The 20,867-nt window shown below is 40.2% G+C and overlaps 2 protein-coding genes across 2 annotated transcripts; both read right to left on the bottom strand.

Annotated features, from left to right (window-relative positions):
- Window positions 1-1,379: 1,379 nt before the first annotated feature.
- Window positions 1,380-2,822, bottom strand: LOC109904905 (putative olfactory receptor 10D3). Its single transcript, XM_031789425.1, has 2 exons — window positions 2,773-2,822; window positions 1,380-2,400 (listed from the first exon to the last, which is right to left on the bottom strand). Exon 2 carries the CDS (start codon window positions 2,394-2,396, stop codon window positions 1,443-1,445), a length of 954 nt encoding a protein of 317 aa, XP_031645285.1. The 5' UTR covers window positions 2,397-2,400; window positions 2,773-2,822; the 3' UTR covers window positions 1,380-1,442.
- Window positions 2,823-11,038: 8,216 nt separating this feature from the next.
- LOC116353545 (olfactory receptor 5P3-like) lies at window positions 11,039-13,633 on the bottom strand. The gene is made up of 2 exons (XM_031789424.1): window positions 13,584-13,633; window positions 11,039-13,211 (listed from the first exon to the last, which is right to left on the bottom strand). Exon 2 carries the CDS (start codon window positions 13,205-13,207, stop codon window positions 12,254-12,256), a length of 954 nt encoding a protein of 317 aa, XP_031645284.1. The 5' UTR covers window positions 13,208-13,211; window positions 13,584-13,633; the 3' UTR covers window positions 11,039-12,253.
- Window positions 13,634-20,867: the final 7,234 nt, after the last annotated feature.

Genomic DNA, 20,867 nt, shown 5'->3' with positions numbered 1-20,867 from the left:
CTACCCACCACTGCGACTTGTATGCTCTAGTCGGCTGGCCCTCGCTACATATTCGTCGCCAGACCCACTGGCTCCAGGTCATCTACAAGTCTATGCTAGGTAAAGCTCCGCCTTATCTCAGCTCACTGGTCACGATGGCAACACCCATCCGTAGCACGCGCTCCAGCAGGTGTATCTCACTGATCATCCCTAAAGCCAACACCTCATTTGGCCGCCTTTCGTTCCAGTACTCTGCTGCCTGTGACTGGAACGAATTGCAAAAATCGCTGAAGTTGGAGACTTTCATCTCCCTCACCAACTTCAAACATCAGCTATCTGAGCAGCTAACCGATCGCTGCAGCTGTACATAGTCTATTGGTAAATAGCCCACCCTTTTCACCTACCTCATCCCCGTACTGTTTTTATTTATTTACTTTTCTGCTCTTCTGCACACCAATATCTCTACCTGTACATGACCATCTGATCTTTTATCACTCCAGTGTTAATCTGCAAAATTGTAATTATTTGCCTACCTCCTCATGCCTTTTGCACACATTGTATATAGACCCCCCCTTCGTTTTCTACTGTGTTATTGACTTGTTAATTGTTTACTCCATGTGTAACTCTTTGTTGTATGCTCACACTGCTATGCTTTATCTTGGCCAGGTCGCAGTTGCAAATGAGAACTTGTTCTCAACTAGCCTACCTGGTTAAATAAAGGTGAAATAAAATAAATAAATAAAATAAAAATATGGTTAGAATGGGCTAAAATGTCAAATCAAATTAATTTTGACTGACATTTAATTGAGTTGTCAACAGACATCAAACTAATCTAAATCAGGCGTGTCAAATCATTCCTTGGAGGCCTCAGTATCAACTGATTTTCGTTATTTCCTTACAATTTGTGTGCAATTAAGACCTAGAGTATCAGGTGATTGGAGTTCCTAACTGACCAGTGACCAATTAGGACCTAGAGTATCAGGTGAGGGGAGTTCCTAACTAACCAGTGACCAATTAAGACCTAGAGCATCAGGTGAGAGGAGTTCCTAACTGACCAGTGACCAATTAAGACCTAGAGTATCAGGTGAGGGGAGTTCCTAACTAACCAGTGACCAATTAAGACCTAGAGTATTAAGTGAGGGGAGTTCCTAACTAACCAGTGACCTCCCGTGATCAGTAAAAGACAGGAGTGAACACCTGCAGACACATTGCCTTCCATGGAATGAGTTTGACACCTGTGATCTAAATCAACCAAACCTTGACACTCTTGTTGATTCACAGTTGGAACCTGACTAGTTAAATTGAGATACAAGCCACTGATGAGTTTTAACAAATTCAATCAAAACTCAACATTGATTCAACATGGTTACATTGATGACGAAATAACATGGGAACAATTTTGACTCAACCACTTTTTATTGGAACAAGCAAGAAACAAGAAATGGCTTTGGTAACCCTAACCATTACATATTTGGAGAAATGTCAGATCTCTTGAAAATATATTTCAGGCGCCCTCGAATCTCCTTGGTTTTGAGACAATACACAAGTGGGTTCACAAGAGAGGGGCCCAGAGAAGAGCCAATGACTAGGCCATTTCTATGAGAGAGCGTGAGAACCAAACCAACCCTGGTGACCAATATTAACAACACCTTGGGGATAAAGAAGCAAGCCACCACTATCATGTGGGAGACACAGGTGTTAAATGTTTTCCTCCTGTCTTTGGATGAAGACATTTGTATCACTACATAAACTATCTTCATGTATGAGACCATTATCAAGGCTAAATTAACCCATAATATGGCAGTCGCCAAAGCAGAAATTGCATTGAAATAATATGTAGGATTCACACAAGCTGCTCTTACTAATGCTGCATATTCACAAAAGCTGTATGGGAGTTTATTTGAGCCACAGAAGGGCAGATTGTTCACCAAGCCAGTCAACAAACTGGCAAGCATGCAGCCTACTGCCCAATTGGCTAATATAAGTAAACATACATTTGTATTAGTTAAGATAGTCTGATATCGAAGAGGATATGAAATTGCAATAAGGCGATCATAAGCCATCAGAGCAATAGCGAAGGGTTCCATAGAACCTCCAAAATGAAATAAGAAGCACTGTATCATGCAGGGTGCATAGGGGACTCTTCTCTCCTCACCAAGGAGAACGTTAAGCATTGTAACACTAGTGCCGCTGGAGAAGACTATGTCTACCATTGCCAGCGAGCAAATAAAAAAGTACATGGGGGTATGCAGAGGTTTGTTGAATGCTATGACACAAATGTTGGTGATGCTTCCGATCAGAATGAGAAAGAGGACCAACAAAATGGCTGCTCCCACCAGCTTTGGGTGTTGTACTTCATCCAATCCTGTGATGAGGAATTCTCTTACCAAATATGTTGTTCTGTTGTTTGGCTCCATGTTCCTGTAAAATAATTTACCAAATAAGAAGCAAAAGATTGTATATTGATCTACAGTGATTAGCAGAATATCTAATGGAGAGGGTGCCAGACAATTCTTCAATGTTGGGCAACATCACCAACTCCCAGCACTTGCTTGAATATAACAGCCATGTACCACTATCAGTACAGAATAACTATGTGGTCACTGATACAGTTCAGTTTGTATTTACTGCTACAATATGGAATATCAGTGAAAAGAATTGCATAAAAACAGTCTGCATTGTCAAACTGGTTAATTGATTGTAACAGAAAATATATCATGTGAATCATCTAGAAAACATACAGTTGGTTACAAGGTCAAGTTATGTTAATGGATTGTTAAGTCCAATACTTACCAGGCCAGCCTTGTGCACCAGGTTTCACACACAGCTGGTAGATGACACTCTGAACCGACTGGCATTGGATGTCTCTGAATTTATCCTCTTTCTGAAACACCTTCTCTCAGCCACTTGAGGAATCCCACGTCATGATTCTCATTAGACACACACACAAACACACACATACATACCTTTTTTTTGCACTATTGGTTATAGCCTGTAAGTAAGCATATCACTGTAAGCTCTACGCCTGTTGAATTCGGCACATGTGACAAATAAACTTTGATTTGATTAGACAGCTACATACCGATTTGTATCCAAAAACAGGTGTAGAATCTGCACACTTGAACATGCGTACAAGCTGATTAGCTCAAAGGTCCATAAGACACATAAAGACGGACATGTTTTGAGTTGTCCTTTATCTGTAATTGGTTGAATTGGGCCCTGAGTCCTTTCATGAGTGAACTGTAATCATAGAGCACCAAATCCCTCATGAGACCCAATCTCATAAAACATGCATTGATGACAATGGTGAATTCCATGCACAGATCTCAAGGTAGGATCTTGTCCTGTGAGGACATCCTTCCCCCCTGCTCTTTATTCAGTCACAACCCAAATTATCGGCACCCTTGATTTTGATGAGCAAAAAAAGACTATAAAATAAATCATAGAAATACTGAGCTATACTGTATGCACATTTTGTAAATACATTTTTTATACTAATACAATTGCTCAGAGCAAAATATTTTCTTTCATAAGTAATACAAAAAATCTCAAAGAATGGTGTCAGAATTCTTATTAACATAATCTAACAAAAATGATAATAATATGTAACAATTTCAAAGTTTTTGTTGAGTTACAGTTCATACAAGGAAATCCGTCAATTGAAATAAATGCATTAGGCCCTAATCTATGGATTTCACATGACTGGGAAGAAAGATATGCCTCTGTCACAGACACCTTGAAGAAAATAGGGGCGTGGATTGGAAAACCAGTCAGTATCTGGTGTGACCACCATTTGCCTAATGCAGCGTGACACATTGCATGGAGTTGATCAGGCTGTTGATTGAAGCCTGTGGAATGTTGTCCTACTCCCCTTCAATGGCTGTGTGAAGTTGCTAGGGACACGCTGTCGTGCATGTTGATCCAGATCATCCCAAACATGCCCAATGACTGACAACAGGTGAGTATGGAGGACATGGAGGAACTGGGACATTTTCAGCTTCCAGGAATTGGAAGGAACTGACAGTTTGTGCAGAAATTCTTTGATTGTACATACACACAGTTTCTTCAGCTGTCCAGGTGGCTGGTCTGCAGATCCTCGCGACATGGGGCAGTGCATTATCAAACTGAAACATGAAGTGATGGCGGCGGATGAATTGCACAACAATGTGCCTCATGATCCCGTCACGGTATCGCTGTGCATTCAAATTGCCGTCGATAAAATGAAATTGTGTCTGTGTCTGTAGCTTATGCCTGCACATACCATAACCCCACCGCCAACATGGGGCACTCCGTTCACAACGTTGTCATTAGCAAACTGCTCACTCACATGACTCCACACGCGCTGTCTGCCATCTGCCAGTTGTACAGATGAAACTGAGAATCATCCATGAAAAGCACACTTCGCAGCATGCCGGTGACCATTGAAAGTGAGCATTTTCCCACTGAAGTTGGTTACGATGCCGACCTGCAGTCAGGTCAAGACCCTGGTGAGGACTACGAGCATGCAGATGAGCTTTCCTGAGACGGTTTCTGACAGTTTGTGCAGAAATTCTTTGGTTGTGCATATCCACAGTTTCTTCAGCTGTCCAGGAGGCTGGTCTCAGACGATCCTGCAGGTGTAGAAGCTGGATGTGGAGGTCCTGGGCTGGCCAGTTTACATGTGGTCTGTGGTTGTGAGGCCGGTTGGAGGAACTGACAAATTCTCTAAAATGACAGTGGAGGTGGATTATAATAGAGAAATTGACATTAAATTCTCCGGCATCAGCTCTGGTGGACATCCCTGCAGTCAGCAAGCTAATTTTAAAAAAATATATATTTTTTTTTATTTAACCTTTATTTAACCAGGTAGGCTAGTTGAGAACAAGTTCTCATTTGCAACTGCGACCTGGCCAAGATAAAGCATAGCAGTGTGAGCAGACAACAAAGAGTTACACATGGAGTAAACAATTAACAAGTCAATAACACAGTAGAAAACAAAGGGGGAGTCTATATACAATGTGTGCAAAAGGCATGAGGAGGTAGGCAAATAATTACAATTTTGCAGATTAACACTGGAGTGATGAATGATCAGATGGTCATGTACAGGTAGAGATATTGGTGTGCAAAAGAGCAGAAAAGTAAATAAATAAAAACAGTATGGGGATGAGGTAGGTGAAAAGGGTGGGCTATTTACCAATAGACTATGTACAGCTGCAGCGATCGGTTAGCTGCTCAGATAGCTGATGTTTGAAGTTGGTGAGGGAGATAAAAGTCTCCAACTTCAGCTATTTTTGCAATTCGTTCCAGTCACAGGCAGCAGAGTACTGGAACGAAAGGCGGCCAAATGAGGTGTTGGCTTTAGGGATGATCAGTGAGATACACCTGCTGGAGCGCGTGCTACGGATGGGTGTTGCCATCGTGACCAGTGAGCTGAGATAAGGCGGAGCTTTACCTAGCATGGACTTGTAGATGACCTGGAGCCAGTGGGTCTGGCGACGAATATGTAGCGAGGGCCAGCCGACTAGAGCATACAAGTCGCAGTGGTGGGTGGTATAAGGTGCTTTAGTGACAAAACGGATGGCACTGTGATAAACTGCATCCAGTTTGCTGAGTAGAGTGTTGGAAGCCATTTTGTAGATGACATCGCCGAAGTCGAGGATCGGTAGGATAGTCAGTTTTACTAGGGTAAGCTTGGCGGCGTGAGTGAAGGAGGCTTTGTTGCGGAATAGAAAGCCGACTCTTGATTTGATTTTCGATTGGAGATGTTTGATATGAGTCTGGAAGGAGAGTTTGCAGTCTAGCCAGACACCTAGGTACTTATAGACGTCCACATATTCTAGGTCGGAACCATCCAGGGTGGTGATGCTAGTCGGGCATGCGGGTGCAGGCAGCGACCGGTTGAAAAGCATGCATTTGGTTTTACTAGCGTTTAAGAGCAGTTGGAGGCCACGGAAGGAGTGTTGTATGGCATTGAAGCTTGTTTGGAGGTTAGATAGCACAGTGTCCAAAGACGGGCCGAAAGTATATAGAATGGTGTCGTCTGCGTAGAGGTGGATCAGGGAATCGCCCGCAGCAAGAGCAACATCATTGATATACACAGAGAAAAGAGTCGGCCCGAGAATTGAACCCTGTGGCACCCCCATAGAGACTGCCAGAGGACCAGACAGCATGCCCTCCGATTTGACGCACTGAACTCGGTCTGCAAAGTAATTGGTGAACCAGGCAAGGCAGTCATCCGAAAAACCGAGGCTCCTGAGTCTGCCGATAAGAATATGGTGATTGACAGAGTCGAAAGCCTTGGCAAGGTCGATGAAGATGGCTGCACAGTACTGTCTTTTATCGATGGCGGTTATGATATCGTTGAGTACCTTGAGTGTGGCTGAGGTGCACCCATGACCGGCTCGGAAACCAGATTGCACAGCGGAGAAGGTACGGTGGGATTCGAGATGGTCAGTGACCTGTTTGTTGACTTGGCTTTCGAAGACCTTAGATAGGCAGGGCAGGATGGATATAGGTCTGTAACAGTTTGGGTCCAGGGTGTCTCCCCCTTTGAAGAGGGGGATGACTGCGGCAGCTTTCCAATCCTTGGGGATCCCAGACGATATGAAAGAGAGGTTGAACAGGCTGGTAATAGGGGTTGCGACAATGGTGGCAGATAGTTTCAGAAATAGAGGGTCCAGAGGGTCCAGATTGTCAAGCCCAGCTGATTTGTACGGGTCCAGGTTTTGCAGCTCTTTCAGAACATCTGCTATCTGGATTAGGTTAAAGGAGAACCTGGAGAGGCTTGGGCGAGGAGCTGCGGGGGGGGCGGAGCTGTTGGCCGAGGTTGAAGTAGCCAGGCGGAAGGCATGGCCAGCCGTTGAGAAATGCTTATTGAAGTTTTCGATAATCGTGGATTTATCAGTGGTGACCGTGTTACCTAGCCTCAGTGCAGTGGGAAGCTGGGAGGAGGTGCTCTTGTTCTCCATGGACTTCACGGTGTCTCAGAACTTTTTGGAGTTGGAGCTACAGGATGCAAACTTCTGCCTGAAGAAGCTGGCCTTAGCTTTAGCTTTCCTGACTGACTGCGTGTATTGGTTCCGGACTTCCCTGAACAGTTGCATATCACGGGGACTATTCGATGCTATTGCAGTCCGCCACAGGATGTTTTTGTGCTGGTCGAGGGCAGTCAGGTCTGGGGTGAACCAAGGGCTGTATCTGTTCTTAGTTCTGCATTTTTTAAACGGAGCATGCTTATCTAAAATGGTGAGGAAGTTACTTTTAAAGAATGACCAGGCATCCTCAACTGACGGGATGAGGTCAATGTCCTTCCAGGATACCCGGGCCAGGTCGATTAGAAAGGCCTGCTCACAGAAGTGTTTTAGGGAGCGTTTGACAGTGACAAATTGTTGACAGTGATGAGGGGTGGTCGTTTGACTGCGGCTCCGTAGCGGATACAGGCAATGAGGCAGTGATCGCTGCCTCAATTGCGCACTCCCTCAAAACTTTAGACATCTGTGGCATTGAATTGCATGAAAAAACTGCACATTTTAGAGGGGACTTTTATCATCCCCAGGACAAGGTGCACCTGTGTAATGATCATGCTGTTTAATCAGCTTCTTGATATGCCACACTTGACAGGTGTATGGATTATCTTGGTAAAAGAGAAATGCTCACTAACAGGGATGTAAACCAATTAGTACACAACATTGGAGAGAAACAAGTGTTTTTTGCGTGTGAAACATTTCTGGGAAGTTTAATTTCAGCTCATTAAACATGGGACCAACATTTTACATGTTGCGTTTATATTTTTGTACAGTGAGTGCAGAAGGTAGAGGAGTGAACAAGCCGTGGATTGGGTGGCTGGGGTCCTTGATGATCTTCTTGGCCTTCCTGTGAGACTGGGTGCTTTATGTGTCCAGGAGGGCAGTTAGTGTGCCCCTGATGATGCTTTGGGCTGACCACACCTGCGTTTGCGGGTTGTGCAGTTGCAGTACTAGGCCTTGATACAGCCCAACAGAATGCTCTCGATGGTGCATCTATAGAAGTTTGTGATGTTCTTAGCGGTCAACCCACATTTCTTCAGCCTCCTGAGGTTGATGAGGCACTGTTGTGCCTTTTTCTCCATTATGTCTGTTTGAAGGGACCATTTCAGGTCCTCAGTGGCATGCATGTCAAATAACTTTAAGCTGCAGCACATCAATGTGGATGGGGGCATTCTCTCTCTGCTGTCTCCTGTATTCCACGATCACCTCTTTAGTTTTGTTGACATTGAGCGAGAGGTAATGTTCCTGTCACTCTGCCGCCAGGGCCCTCACCTCCTCCCTATAGGCTGTCTCGGCAATGTTGGTATCAGGCCTACCACTGTTGTGTTTTCAGCAAACTTGATGATTGAGTTGGAGACATGCGTGGACAAGCATTCAAGGATGAACAGGGAGTACAGGCGGGGGCTCAACACACACCTCTGTGGGGCCCCCGTTTTGAGGGTCAACATTGCGGAGGTGTTGCAGCCTACCTTCACCACCTGGGGCACTATGGTTTTGAAGGCTGAGCTGTAGTCTATGAACAGCATTCTTACATAGGTATTCCTCTTGTCCAGGTGGGATTTTTTTTTAATTTTATTTATTTATCCGTTATTTTACCAGGTAAGATGACTGAGAACACATTCTCATTTACAGCAACGACCTGGGGAATAGTTACAGGGAAGAGGAGGGGGATGAATGAGCCAATTGTAAACTGGGGATTATTAGGTGACCGTGATGGTTTGAGGGTCAGATTGGAAATTTAGCCAGGACACTGGGGTTAACACCCCTACTCTTACGATAAGTGCCATGGGATCTTTAATGACCTCAGAGAATCAGGACACCCGTTTAACGTCCCATCCGAGAGACAGCACCCTACACAGGGCAGTGTCCCCAATCACTGCCCTGGGGCATTGGGATATTTTTTAGACCAGTGGAAAGAGTGCCTCCTACTGGCCCTCCAACACCACTTCCAGCGTAGGGCAGTGTGCAGTGAAATGGCCATTGCGACGTCTGTGGATCTGTATGCAAATTATTGTGAGTCTAGGGTGTCGGGTAAGGTGGAGGTGATATGATCCTTAACTAGCCTCTAAAAGCATTTCATGATGTCAGAAGTGAATGCTACCAGGCGATAGTAGTTTAGATCACTTACCTTCGCTAACTTTGGTACAGGAACAATGGTGGCATCTTGAAGCAAGTGTGGACAACAGACTGGGATAGGGGGAGATTGAGTATGTTCATAAGGTAAAAAAAATTAAATAAGGTATCACAACAAAAGAAATAGAGGCATTTGGTACATCTGTGAAAGCCACAATTGAAAAGAACCGAGACAACAAAAATGATATTTGCCAGATTTTGCCAGAGGTCAGAGGTCAAAGCTAACCTGTCTGTACCCGTTCATGTTCCCAGTCACCTTACCGTGGTAAAATAGAGTGGTTTTCAATTTTCTTTGTGTGAATCCTGCCATCTATCCATGGGTAGGAGCAGGATGGTGGTGTGATCTGATTTGCCCGAAGGGAGGGTGGGGCAGGGCCTTGTAATCGACCCGGAAGGGAGAGTAACAAAGATCAAGCAGGTTCTCTCCACGTGTAGCACAGGAGATGTGTTTGGTAGAATTTTGAGAGCATTATCCTCAGATTTCCTTTATAAAAGTCCCCAGCAACATTAAATGCCATATTAGGATATGCCATTTCCAGTTTGCACAAAGACCAGTGTAGTTCCTTGTGAGCCGTCGCTGTTTAGGTTTGGGGGGAAAATAACCAAAGAAAATTTTCTCGGCAGCTAATGTGGTCGACATTTGATGGTGATGTATTCCAGATTGGGAAAACAAAAGGAATTACAGCCCATTATGGCACTGCTGCAACAATAAAGAGTATTCAGGAATCCTTATAACAAGACACCTTATAAATCGAATCCTTAGTAGAAACAAAATCAAAGTGGACACCCTGCCTGTGTTTTGTTTTTTAGGCCAGGAGAAATGCAACCACTCTCAAATGCATAGACAGAACTATGGATGCAAGGAATGACCATCCATGATATAACATTTTTTATTGTCACCATGTTTTAAGGCTATTCAGTGTTTGCTTACATTTAAATTGTTTACAAATATTGGAGTAAAACAAGCTTATATTTAAGTTGTGCTGGTGGTGTGACTGTTCAACTAAACTCATGACGCATCTATAAGTTATATTGTTGAAGAAACAATGGCTATATATCAGGGTTATTCAAATCTGACCCGACGAGGTCCGGCGCCTGATGCCTTTCTGTTCTACCTGATCAAATCAAATTGTATTTGTCACATGTGCCGAATACAACAGGTGTAGGCCTTACAGTGAAATGATTACTTACGAGCCCCAACAATGCAGTTTCAAAAAAATACAGATTAGAGTAAGAGATAAAATAATCAATTAATTAAAGAGCAGCAGTAAAATAACAGTATCGAGACTGTGTGCAGGGGGTACCGATACAGAGTCAATGTGAGGGGGCATCGGTTTAGTTGAGATATTATGTACATGTACGTAGAGTTATTAAAGTGACTATGCAATAGATGACAACAGAGAGTAGCAGTGGTGTAAAGACGGGGTGAGAGGGAGGGGGGGACACTGCAAATAGTCTGGGTAGCCATTTGACTAGATGTTCAGGAGTCTTATGGCTTGGGGGTAGAAACTGTTTAGAAGCTTCTTGGACCTAGACTTGGCGCTCCGATACTGCTTGCCGTGTGGTAGCAGAGAGAACAGTCTATGACCAGGGTGGCTGGAGTCTTTGACAATTTTTAGGGCCTTCCTCTGACACCGCCTAGTATAGAGGTCCTGTATGGGAGGAAGCTTGGCCCCAGTAATGTACTGGGCCGTTCGTACTAATTTCTGTAGTGCCTTGCGGTCAGAGGCCGAGCAGTTGCCATACCAGGCAGTGATGCAACCAGTCAGATGCTTTCGATGGTGCAGCTGATCATTAATTTCCCAGGTTTAAATCAGTCCTTGTTTAGATGGGAAGAATAAAAAAAACAATGGAACTAACTTCAAGGTCCAGATTTGAATTTGAGGGGTATATATAATTAATTTATGGGTCTGAAAATGCTCTTTCAAATGAAACATTTATTAAGCAGTTCCAGTTCCAATAACAATACATTAGATAAAAATGGATGATAAATACATTTTGTTTTGATACATTTTTTATTAAATATTAAATCATTAAGCATCTGTACAACATAATGTATTGTATGAAACTATTTGTATTTACATAGCTAAATCATTAAGATACAGCAGAGACTCTCTTTCTGTGGACCAGTTCATCTTTTAAATATTTTCATCAAGCTCTGTTTTATATCTTTTGTCTTGAAACAGTATATCAGTAGATTGATCATAGGAGGGAGCAGGCTATGCAACATGATAATAACAATATGTAAATCAGTGCTGAATCTAATGCCGGTATTACTGGACAGATACATACACATTCTAGGGAGAATATAGAGGGCAATGATGATCAGCTGGCCACTGCAGATAGAAAGGGTTTTGAGGCGGCCTTTGGTGCTGGCAATCTTAAGAACTGCAACAATAATGTAGTCAATTGTCTAGATCAGATCATATTTATAAGATAATACTGCAATAATCTAATAGTGGTCCATTACTACATATGCCTTACGCTAACACTTGACATTTCAATAAAATTGCAAATAACAGTAGATAACATTATATACGGTTCGAATGTGCTAAAATGTCAAATCAAATAAATTTTGACTGACATTTTATTAAGTTGTCAAAAAACATCAAACTAATCTAAATCAGGCGTGTCAAACTCATTCTTTGGAGGGCTCAGCGTCTACTGGTTTTAGTTTTTTCCTGACAATTTGTGTGCAATTAAGACCTAGAGTATCAGGTGATTGGAGTTCCTAACTGACCAGTAACCAATTAAGACCTAGAGTATCAGGTGATTGGAGTTCCTAACTGACCAGTAACCAATTAAGACCTAGAGCATCAGGTGAGGGGAGTTCCTAACTAACCAGTGACCCCCGTGATCAGTAAAAGACAGGAGTGAACACCTGCAGACACATTGCCTTCCATGGAATGAGTTTGACACCTATGATCTGAATCAAGCAAACCTTGACACTCTTGTTGAAACCTGACTAGTTAAATTGAGATACAAGCCATTGATGAGTTTTCGTAAATTCAATCAAAACTCAACATTGATTCAACATGATTACAATGATGATGAAATTACACGGAAACAATATTGACTAAACCACATTTTTTTTGGAACAAGCAAGAATCAAGAAATGGCTTTGGTAACCCTAACCATTACATATTTGGACTAATTTCAGATCTCTTGAAAATATATTTCAGGCGCCCTCGAATCTCCTTGGTTTTGAGACAATACACAAGTGGGTTCACAAGAGAGGGGCCCAGAGTAGAGCCAATGATTAGGCCATTTCTGTGAGAGAGCGTGAGAACCAAACCAAACCTGGTGACCAACATTAACAACACCTTGGGGATAAAGAAGCAAGCCACCACTATCATGTGGGAGACACAGGTGTTAAATGTTTTCCTCCTGTCTTTGGATGAAGACATTTGTATCACTACATAAACTATCTTCATGTATGAGATGAATATCAAGGCTAAATTAACCCATAATATAGCAGTCCCCACAGCAGATATTGTGTTGAAATAATATGTAGGATTCACACATGCTGCTCTTACTAAGGCTGCATATTCACAAAAGCTGTATTGGAGTTTATTTGAGTCACAAAACGGCAAATTGTTCACCAAGCCAGTAAACAAACTGGCAAATATGCAGCCTAGTGCCCAAGTTGCTATTATAAGTAAACATACATTTGTATTAGTTAAGATAGTCTGATATCGAAGAGGATATGAAATTGCAATAAGGCGATCATAAGCCATCAGAGCAATGGCGAAGGGTTCCATAGTGCTTCCTAAAGTAAATAGGAAGCACTGTATCATGCAGGGTGCATAGGGGACTCTTCTCTCCTCACCAAGGAGAACGTTAAGCATTGTAACACTAATGCCGCTGGTGTAGACTATGTCTACCATTGCCAGCGAGCAAATAAAAAAGTACATGGGGGTATGCAGAGGCTTGTTGAATGCTATGACACAAATGTTGGTGATGCTTCCGATCAGAATGAGAAAGAGGATGAACAAAATGGCTGCTCCCACCAGCTTTGGGTGTTGTACTTCATCTAATCCTGTGATGAGGAATTCTGTTACCGTATGTGTTGTTCTGTTGTTTGGCTCCATGTTCCTGTAAAATAATTTACCAAATAAGAAGCAAAAGATTGTATATTGATCTACAGTGATTAGCAGAATATCTAATGGAGAGTGTGCCAGACAATTTTTCAATGTAGGGCAACATCACCAATTCCCAGCACTTTCTTGAATATAACAGCCATGTACCACTATCAGTACAGAATGACTCTGTGGTCACTGATACAGTTCAGTTTGTATTTACTGCTACATGATGGAATATCTGTGAAAAGAATTGCATAAAAACAGTCTGCATTGTCAAACTGGTGCATTGATTGTACCGTAAAATATATAACGTGAATCATCTAGAAAACATACTGTTGGTTACAAGGTCAAGGTATGTTAATGGATTGTTAAGTCCAATACTTACCAGGCCAGCCTTGTGCACCAGGTTCCACACACAGCTGGTAGATGACACTCTGAACCGACTGGCATTGGATGTCTCTGAATTTATCCCCTTTCTGAACCACCTTCTCTCAGCCACTTGAGGAATCCCACGTCATGATTCTCATTAGACAGCTACATACTGATTTGTTTCCAAAAACTGCACACTAGAACATGCATACATGCTGATTGGCTCATAGGTCTACAAGGCAAATAAAGACGGACATATTTTGAGTTTTTATTTTTTGGTAAGTTGTTGAATTGGGCCCTAAGTCCTTTCATGAGTGAACTGTAATCATAGAGCGCCAAATCCCTCATGAGACCCAATCTCTCTCATAAATCTTGCATTGATGACAATGGTGAATTCCATGCACAGATCTCAAGGTAGGATCTTGTCCTGTGAGGACATCCTTCCCCCTGCTCTTTATTCAGTCACAACCAAAAATATCGGCACCCTTGATATAGAGCAAAAAAGAATGTAAAATAAATCATAGAAATACTGAGCTATACTGTATGCACATTTTGTAAATACATTTTTTATACTAATACAATTGCTCAGAGAAAAATTAAATATTTCATAAGTAATACAAAAAAACAAAAAGATAGATGATATTCATAAGAATTTATACAACTAACAAAATGTTATCAATGTTATTTGCATTAACCTTCTACTGTTCTACTGTTAATCTCATTTTAAGTAACTGTATTTTGGCCTTTCATGGCTTCCTGTTTCACTGGGTATAAAAATGAGGTAACACAAATGTAAAATCCATTGTCATCCATTACCATAAAGAAAGGCAATGAACTCACAAATGACAAGAAACAAATAGTTGTTGACTTTCAGAAATCAGGCAAAATGGGTACAAAAAAACGATTGAAAAACCAATTGTACCACTTGCCACTATTAGGGCAACAATCAAGAAGTGTTAGATTACTGGAACAGTGGTAAACTTGCCTGGAAAATGACAAAGGTGTATCTTGTGCACACGCACAGTGAGAAAGCTTGTTCGGGAGGCTTGCCTTAAAAAAGCCTTTATTGGTTGCAACCAATACATATAAATGCCTGGAGTTACAGCATTGCCACTTGGATTGGAACCGGGTGCTATGGTCAGAGTAGATGAAAATACATCTCTTCAGCCAGGCACACCAGTGGTGGGTTTGGCCTTGAAAGAAAAGCGCAAGTGACTTCCAGCAAGACAATATCCCCAAGCAGATATAAAGATCCACAATTAAATGTTTAATTGACAAAAAAATCTACATTTTGCGATATCCATCTGTCTCAGGACTTGAACCCCATTGAAAACCTGTATTTTGAATTGACGAGTGCAGTCCATAAGCACAGATCGAAGGATATCAAGAATCTGGAAAGATTCTGTTAGGAGGAATGGTCTAAGGAATGGTCTATCCCTCCAAATGTGTTATTCAATCGAATAAAACATTATAGAAAATGGCAAAGTGCCGTTATCCGCGCATGGGGAAGGTGCACAAAGTGCCGTTATCCGCGCATGGGGAAGGTGCACAAAGTGTTGAAAACACAGGTGTCAATCATTTTGACACCTATATCTTTTAGATATTTGTTTACTAACATATTTTTCTCTGAGCAATTGTATTAATATAAAATAATTTTTTTTTTTTTTTTTTTTTGCATACAGTGTACAGTAGCTCAGTTTTCTTTGCTCATCTTTATCAAGAGTGCCAATCATTTTGGTCGTGACTATGTTTTTTAAATTATGACTTAGGCTGCTACCTTATTAATATTGTATTCCATTGAGCTCCCCTCTCTCTCAATCTTTCAATATCTGTGAGTAGGTTTTGTCATGTGATTCATTAGTGTAGTCACCCTTTCACAGACAGTGCTGTTCCAGGGGATCATTAAGGGTCAACGCAAAAAATATATTGTAATCCCAAGGCCCAGCTTGTCTAATGACATTAGTAAAGCATTTCTACATTCCCTAGGGACAGAAAGGAGCAGCAGTCTTTAAACCATCCCAGAGGGTTCCAGCATTAATAATTTATTCAATTAGGTAACAGCCCCGTAGACTGTTCTGGAGTGTACTGTTCTGAGGTGTCAACAGACCAAAAGAACAAAGTGTGTGTATAAGCTTTCATGATTAGCTTTCATAGCCCATTCATAACCATTATGGAAGCAACCATAGTTGCCCACTGTAGAAAAAGGCCAACACCATGATTTGGTTACCTTATCTTTCAACATGAAAAGTCAAATGACTTTTAAAAAGAGAATGCAATATAATATTTTCACCTCATAATATACAGTATAATCTTCTGTAATTAGCTAAATTCTTTATGACCCAAAATATAAACAATATTATTTGAGGATTCTTGGGCGCGTCAACACTGGTTGAAAGTCTGTGGTGTGATTGCAATGAAGACACACAGCATTAGAATAAAACCATTTTAGATAAACAAAAATGGACAACATGTAGTTGTTATCGCATGCATAGTGAAATCATAACAGCCAAACAGAAACACACACACACACACACACACACACGCACACACACGCTCCTCACTAATCACACACAAGGGAACTTAGTGTATGAGAGGGACACTAATTAGACACTAATCCTTCAAGACTTCATTTGTTGTATGTTGTTGAAAGACAGGGGTTGCCTCTGAGAATCATGTACACTTCTAACAAACTTCTGTCTTGCAAGAACATGAAACAACACGTCAATCTACCCTTAGACACAGTAGCAACGTAGGTTTTATATACAGTATTTCTTCTAAAAATGTATTTTGTTTGGATAAATCATCAGAGGAAGTTTTAAGGGAACTAGAAAATTAAGTGACTACTTTTCAAGTAGTACTGGAGGTTTATAGGTGCATGACAATCACAAAAGCACTAAACTCTTATGAAAAGTAGAGGCATACTGTACCTCTCAAAGCTGTAGGTTATCCACAATGGGCTCCTTTTGTAGCTCAGTTGGTGCTTGTAACGCCAGGGTAGTGGGTTCAATTCCACCCATACATAAAATATATGCATTCATGACTGTAAGTCGCTTTGGATAAAAGTGTCTGGTAAATTACATATATTTCATTTATTTATGTTCACATGAACAACGTAGTGTCCATGCAAAATGTATGAAATGTGACATAAGAGTACGGACTGGATTGACTGCCTGCCCACAGAGTGACTGTATTTGGTCACCCCATTTAGTCAGATGCAGAGCCATGTATTAAGATTGGGCCAACTTTTCAATGTCACGCCCTAGTTTTGTTCTTCTAGGGGTTTTGTATTTTATGTTGGCCTGATATGGTTCCCAATCAGAGATAGCTGTGTATCGCTGTCTCTGATTGGGGATCATATTTAGGTAGCCATTTCCCTTTTATGTTTGTGGGATCTTGACTATGTGTAGTTGCCTGTGAGCACTATTTTGTGTAGCTTCACGTTTCGTTTGTTATTTTTGTTGGTTTGTTCGGTGTTCATGCAATAAAAGAGAATGTACTCATACCACACTGCGCCTTGCTCCGATCATTACAACGAACGTGACATTCAAATTCTGAATATTGTTCTAATTCTAGACAAAGTGGAACTGACAGCATTTTAGCAACATGACATTTCATTAATATCTGTTCATATACACCCCCAGGAAGAATATTACTTATTATTATTATTTTTTTTACATTTTCTGACAAGCGAGCGTTTAGATATGGTCATTTTGACCTTTCCATAAATAATAGAATGTTTAAGAATGACGTATAGTGAAACATTTGTGAAAATTATATTGCAATATAGAGTGGGAAAGCAGCCGTGTGTTTGGACAATTAATAGACACTGCAGTAAATAAAACCGAATAAAAACATATGTTGTCACGTTCTGACCATAGTTCTTTTGTGTTTTCCTTGTTTTAGTGTTGGTCAGGACGTGAGCTGGGTGGGCATTCTATGTTGTGTGTCTAGTTTGTCCGTTTCTATGTATGGCCTGATATGGTTCTCAATCAGAGGCAGGTGTTAGTCATTGTCTCTGATTGGGAACCATATTTAGGTAGCTTGTTTTGTGTTGGGGTTTGTGGGTGGTTGTTTCCTGTCTTTGTGTTCTCTGCACCAGATAGGACTGTTTTAGGTTTTTGCCACGGTTGTTATTTTGTGTAGTGTTCAAGTTATTGTCTTTTATTAAACATGTTGAACACGAACTACGCTGCATTTTGGTCCTCCTCTCCTTCGACGGAAGAAAACCGTTACATCTGTCCTTTCCAGGGCCGGAGTGTTTACAGGCAGTTGCAACTATTCAAAGGCTGGGTCATTAATAATGGTTGGAATGGAGTCAATGGAATGGTATCAAACATATATGGTGTTTATGGGTTTGATACCATTCCATTCCAGCCATTATCATGAGCTGTCCTCCCCTCAGCAGCCTCCACTGATTTCTGCAAATATGTAAATACCATGGGAGTCCTCTTACATTTGGAAACTTCATAATTCTACTGATCAAACAACCAAGAAAAGGTAGGCTCTCTCCCTCTCAGTTACCTATGCACATCAACAACATCAAGATCAACAACTAATGCTAGCCAGAGCAAGATGCGCTAACATCTAACCAGGGAACATTAAATAAACCCTCAAACGTTTTTCAGCTCATTGGCCGTCAAAATTGCACTGATGAATGATGGGGAATAGTAGCCTGCTCGTCCTTCTGCAGCTTGCCTGCCAACGCCTGCTTGTCCAACCCACGTTTTGACGACTGAATCGGAAGTTGCCTGCCTGCCCACCCATTTTCTCGATGCCAAATACATTAGATTGACAAATAAGAGAGCACGAGCCATATTGAAAAACACAACCAATTCGCTGGCCAGACATAGCATATTTGTTTTTCCAAAAAAACACAACTGATCCAAACTGGCCATTGTTTTATATTGGATTTTATAATGTCCACTTATTATTAGTATATAGCATTTTAACATATTGAAACAAAATAGATAATTTGTTCAGCCTTTGCTGCTATGCTTGCAGATGTGCGTAATATGCTGTGACCCTAATCAATACGTTTTAAAAAACTCCAAATAACAGAAACGTAGCTATAGGTTGTTGTAACATTTAAACTTAAAACATGTTTTTCATTTAATTAAATAATCCTTTTATGGGTTAACACGCTATTCGTGGGTTGCAAGTTTCGTCACAATATTGTTTTTAAGGTTTGTTTTGGACTGATGCCAGATTTAGCATTCTACTGAATAATTTGTCTATGAACGCTGATTAAGATTTCATCAGAAGTGCATTAGAGTGGATTGGATCTACATCTGACTTTAGATGCAGTATACATTTTGTTATTATTATTATTTTTATTTTTTAAATTTTTTTATTTTATGAACACAACAAATAGAAAAAACAGAAATATACAAACAATAGTACATACACCTAACAGACTGTTATTACATGTCAAGATATATTTTCAATTTGTCCGTTTTATGGTGTGTATTGCTTTTTTGTTTTTACATTTACTCTTAATTTGATAATAATATTTAAATTCTATCTTAAATAATGTGAAGAGGATTTGTTCTCTGTTCACTTCATTGTATGGATAAAGAATCTTACATGAAAAATAAACCATTTAACAATGAATGATAAATCAGGGTCCATATCATTTGGATCAAAATAAAGCATAATATCAGAGTCTCTCAGATTAACATTAATAGTAGTTTCTTTTAAAATAATCTATCTCACTCCAGAATCTTCAGACATCAGAACAGTCCCAAAATAAATGGTCAAGAGTTTCTGGGTCACAACCACAAAATACACATTTGTTATCAATAGCTATTTTATATCTGTGTATAATAAAGGTCTTTACAGGGTAGATTCAATGAATGAGTTTGTATTATACTTTACTTTTTTTTACTACTATTGACTTGCCTAGTTAAATAAAGGTTAAACAATTATAGGGCTGCATTCCAGTACATTTTAGCAGAGGGAATAGTAACATCTTGACATAGTTTTCTTATATACATGTTATTACATTTATAGTTTAAAATGTAAATTCCTTGTTGTATTGAGGCTGCAATATCCTAATCAATTGCACTTGGAATTTTGTTATATTCTCCTAAAAGAAGAAAAGCAACATTAGGGACAGCTCTAACAACAATTTGATACTCCTCAGGAGTGAATGTAACATTGTGTGTTATGAATTCTCAAGAATCATTATTCAATAATTGTTTAACCGAGATAATGTTGTTGTCAAACCAGTTCTGGAAAAACAAAGACTTGTTTTTGTATTTTTTGTCTTTATTATTCCAGATTGTATACCTATGTGGGGAAAATAAATTGTACATGAGATTCCAAGAAGAACTTGTTATTGAAAGTTAGCAAGCGTAATAGGGATTTTACCCACATCAAAGTTGCATTTGAGAAAGAATTCTAGACCATGAATCTGTTGGAATATTAAATTAGGGATTATATTCCAAATGCAATCCTTATTTCTTAAATAGTTTTGTATCCATTTGATCTTAAATATTATATTAGAGGTTTTAATATACAGAGCATTCAACCCTCCCTCACCTTGGGTGCTACATATTACTGCTTCTCTTAAATAATGAGCTTTATTCCGCCATATGAAGTTAAATAATTTAGTATCAACCATTATAGTTACTGTCAGAGGAACATCTAAGGCAAGGGAGGTGTAAACTAATCTGGACCTTCAGATTGATAAAAGTAAACGTCCAGATAAAGAAAGATCTCAGGAGGTAAATCTCTGTCCAATTTTCTCTACAATAGGAGATACATTTAAGTTGGCCCTTTCTGATCTTTGCTGACTTTAATACCAATATATGTGATCACATCTTTTACAGGAATATTACATACTGAGTTTGTCACAATCTTTTCAACACAAATAATTCACATTTCTAACATTCAGAGATAAACCAGATACATGTGAGAAGGCATTAATACCCTCAATAGATTTTCTGATTTCATTATGATCTTTAAAAACAAATGGTGGTGGCGTCAGACAATTGTGAACCTTTTATCTCTTTATCTTGTATCTGAATACCCCTAAAGCTATCCTTATTGATATGAAGTGCCACAACTTGTGTGACTAATAACAAAGGAGAAATTAGGAATCCTTGTTCAATTTCACATCTAATGTCGAATCTCTCTGAAGTTCCATAGGATAATTTAACAGAGCTGTTACTATTATTGTAAAGTGTCTTAATTACACTTTGAAAAACCAAAATAAATAATGTTCAACTGTATCAAATGTCTTAAAGTCTACCAATAAAAGCCATCTTCCATAATTTTCTCATTGTAGTCTATCAAGTCC

Source organism: Oncorhynchus kisutch, linkage group LG15 (genome assembly GCF_002021735.2).
Source record: "Oncorhynchus kisutch isolate 150728-3 linkage group LG15, Okis_V2, whole genome shotgun sequence".
Taxonomy (NCBI): Eukaryota; Metazoa; Chordata; class Actinopteri; order Salmoniformes; family Salmonidae; genus Oncorhynchus; species Oncorhynchus kisutch.
Note: the sequence above shows the minus strand (reverse complement) of the source record. Positions and strands in the feature narration are given on the sequence as shown.

Excerpts from the sequence above, each read along its gene's own strand:
- LOC109904905 (XM_031789425.1), bottom strand. The coding sequence starts at position 2,396 with ATGGAGCCAAACAACAGAACAACATATTTGGTAAGAGAATTCCTCATC.
- LOC116353545 (XM_031789424.1), bottom strand. The coding sequence starts at position 13,207 with ATGGAGCCAAACAACAGAACAACACATACGGTAACAGAATTCCTCATC.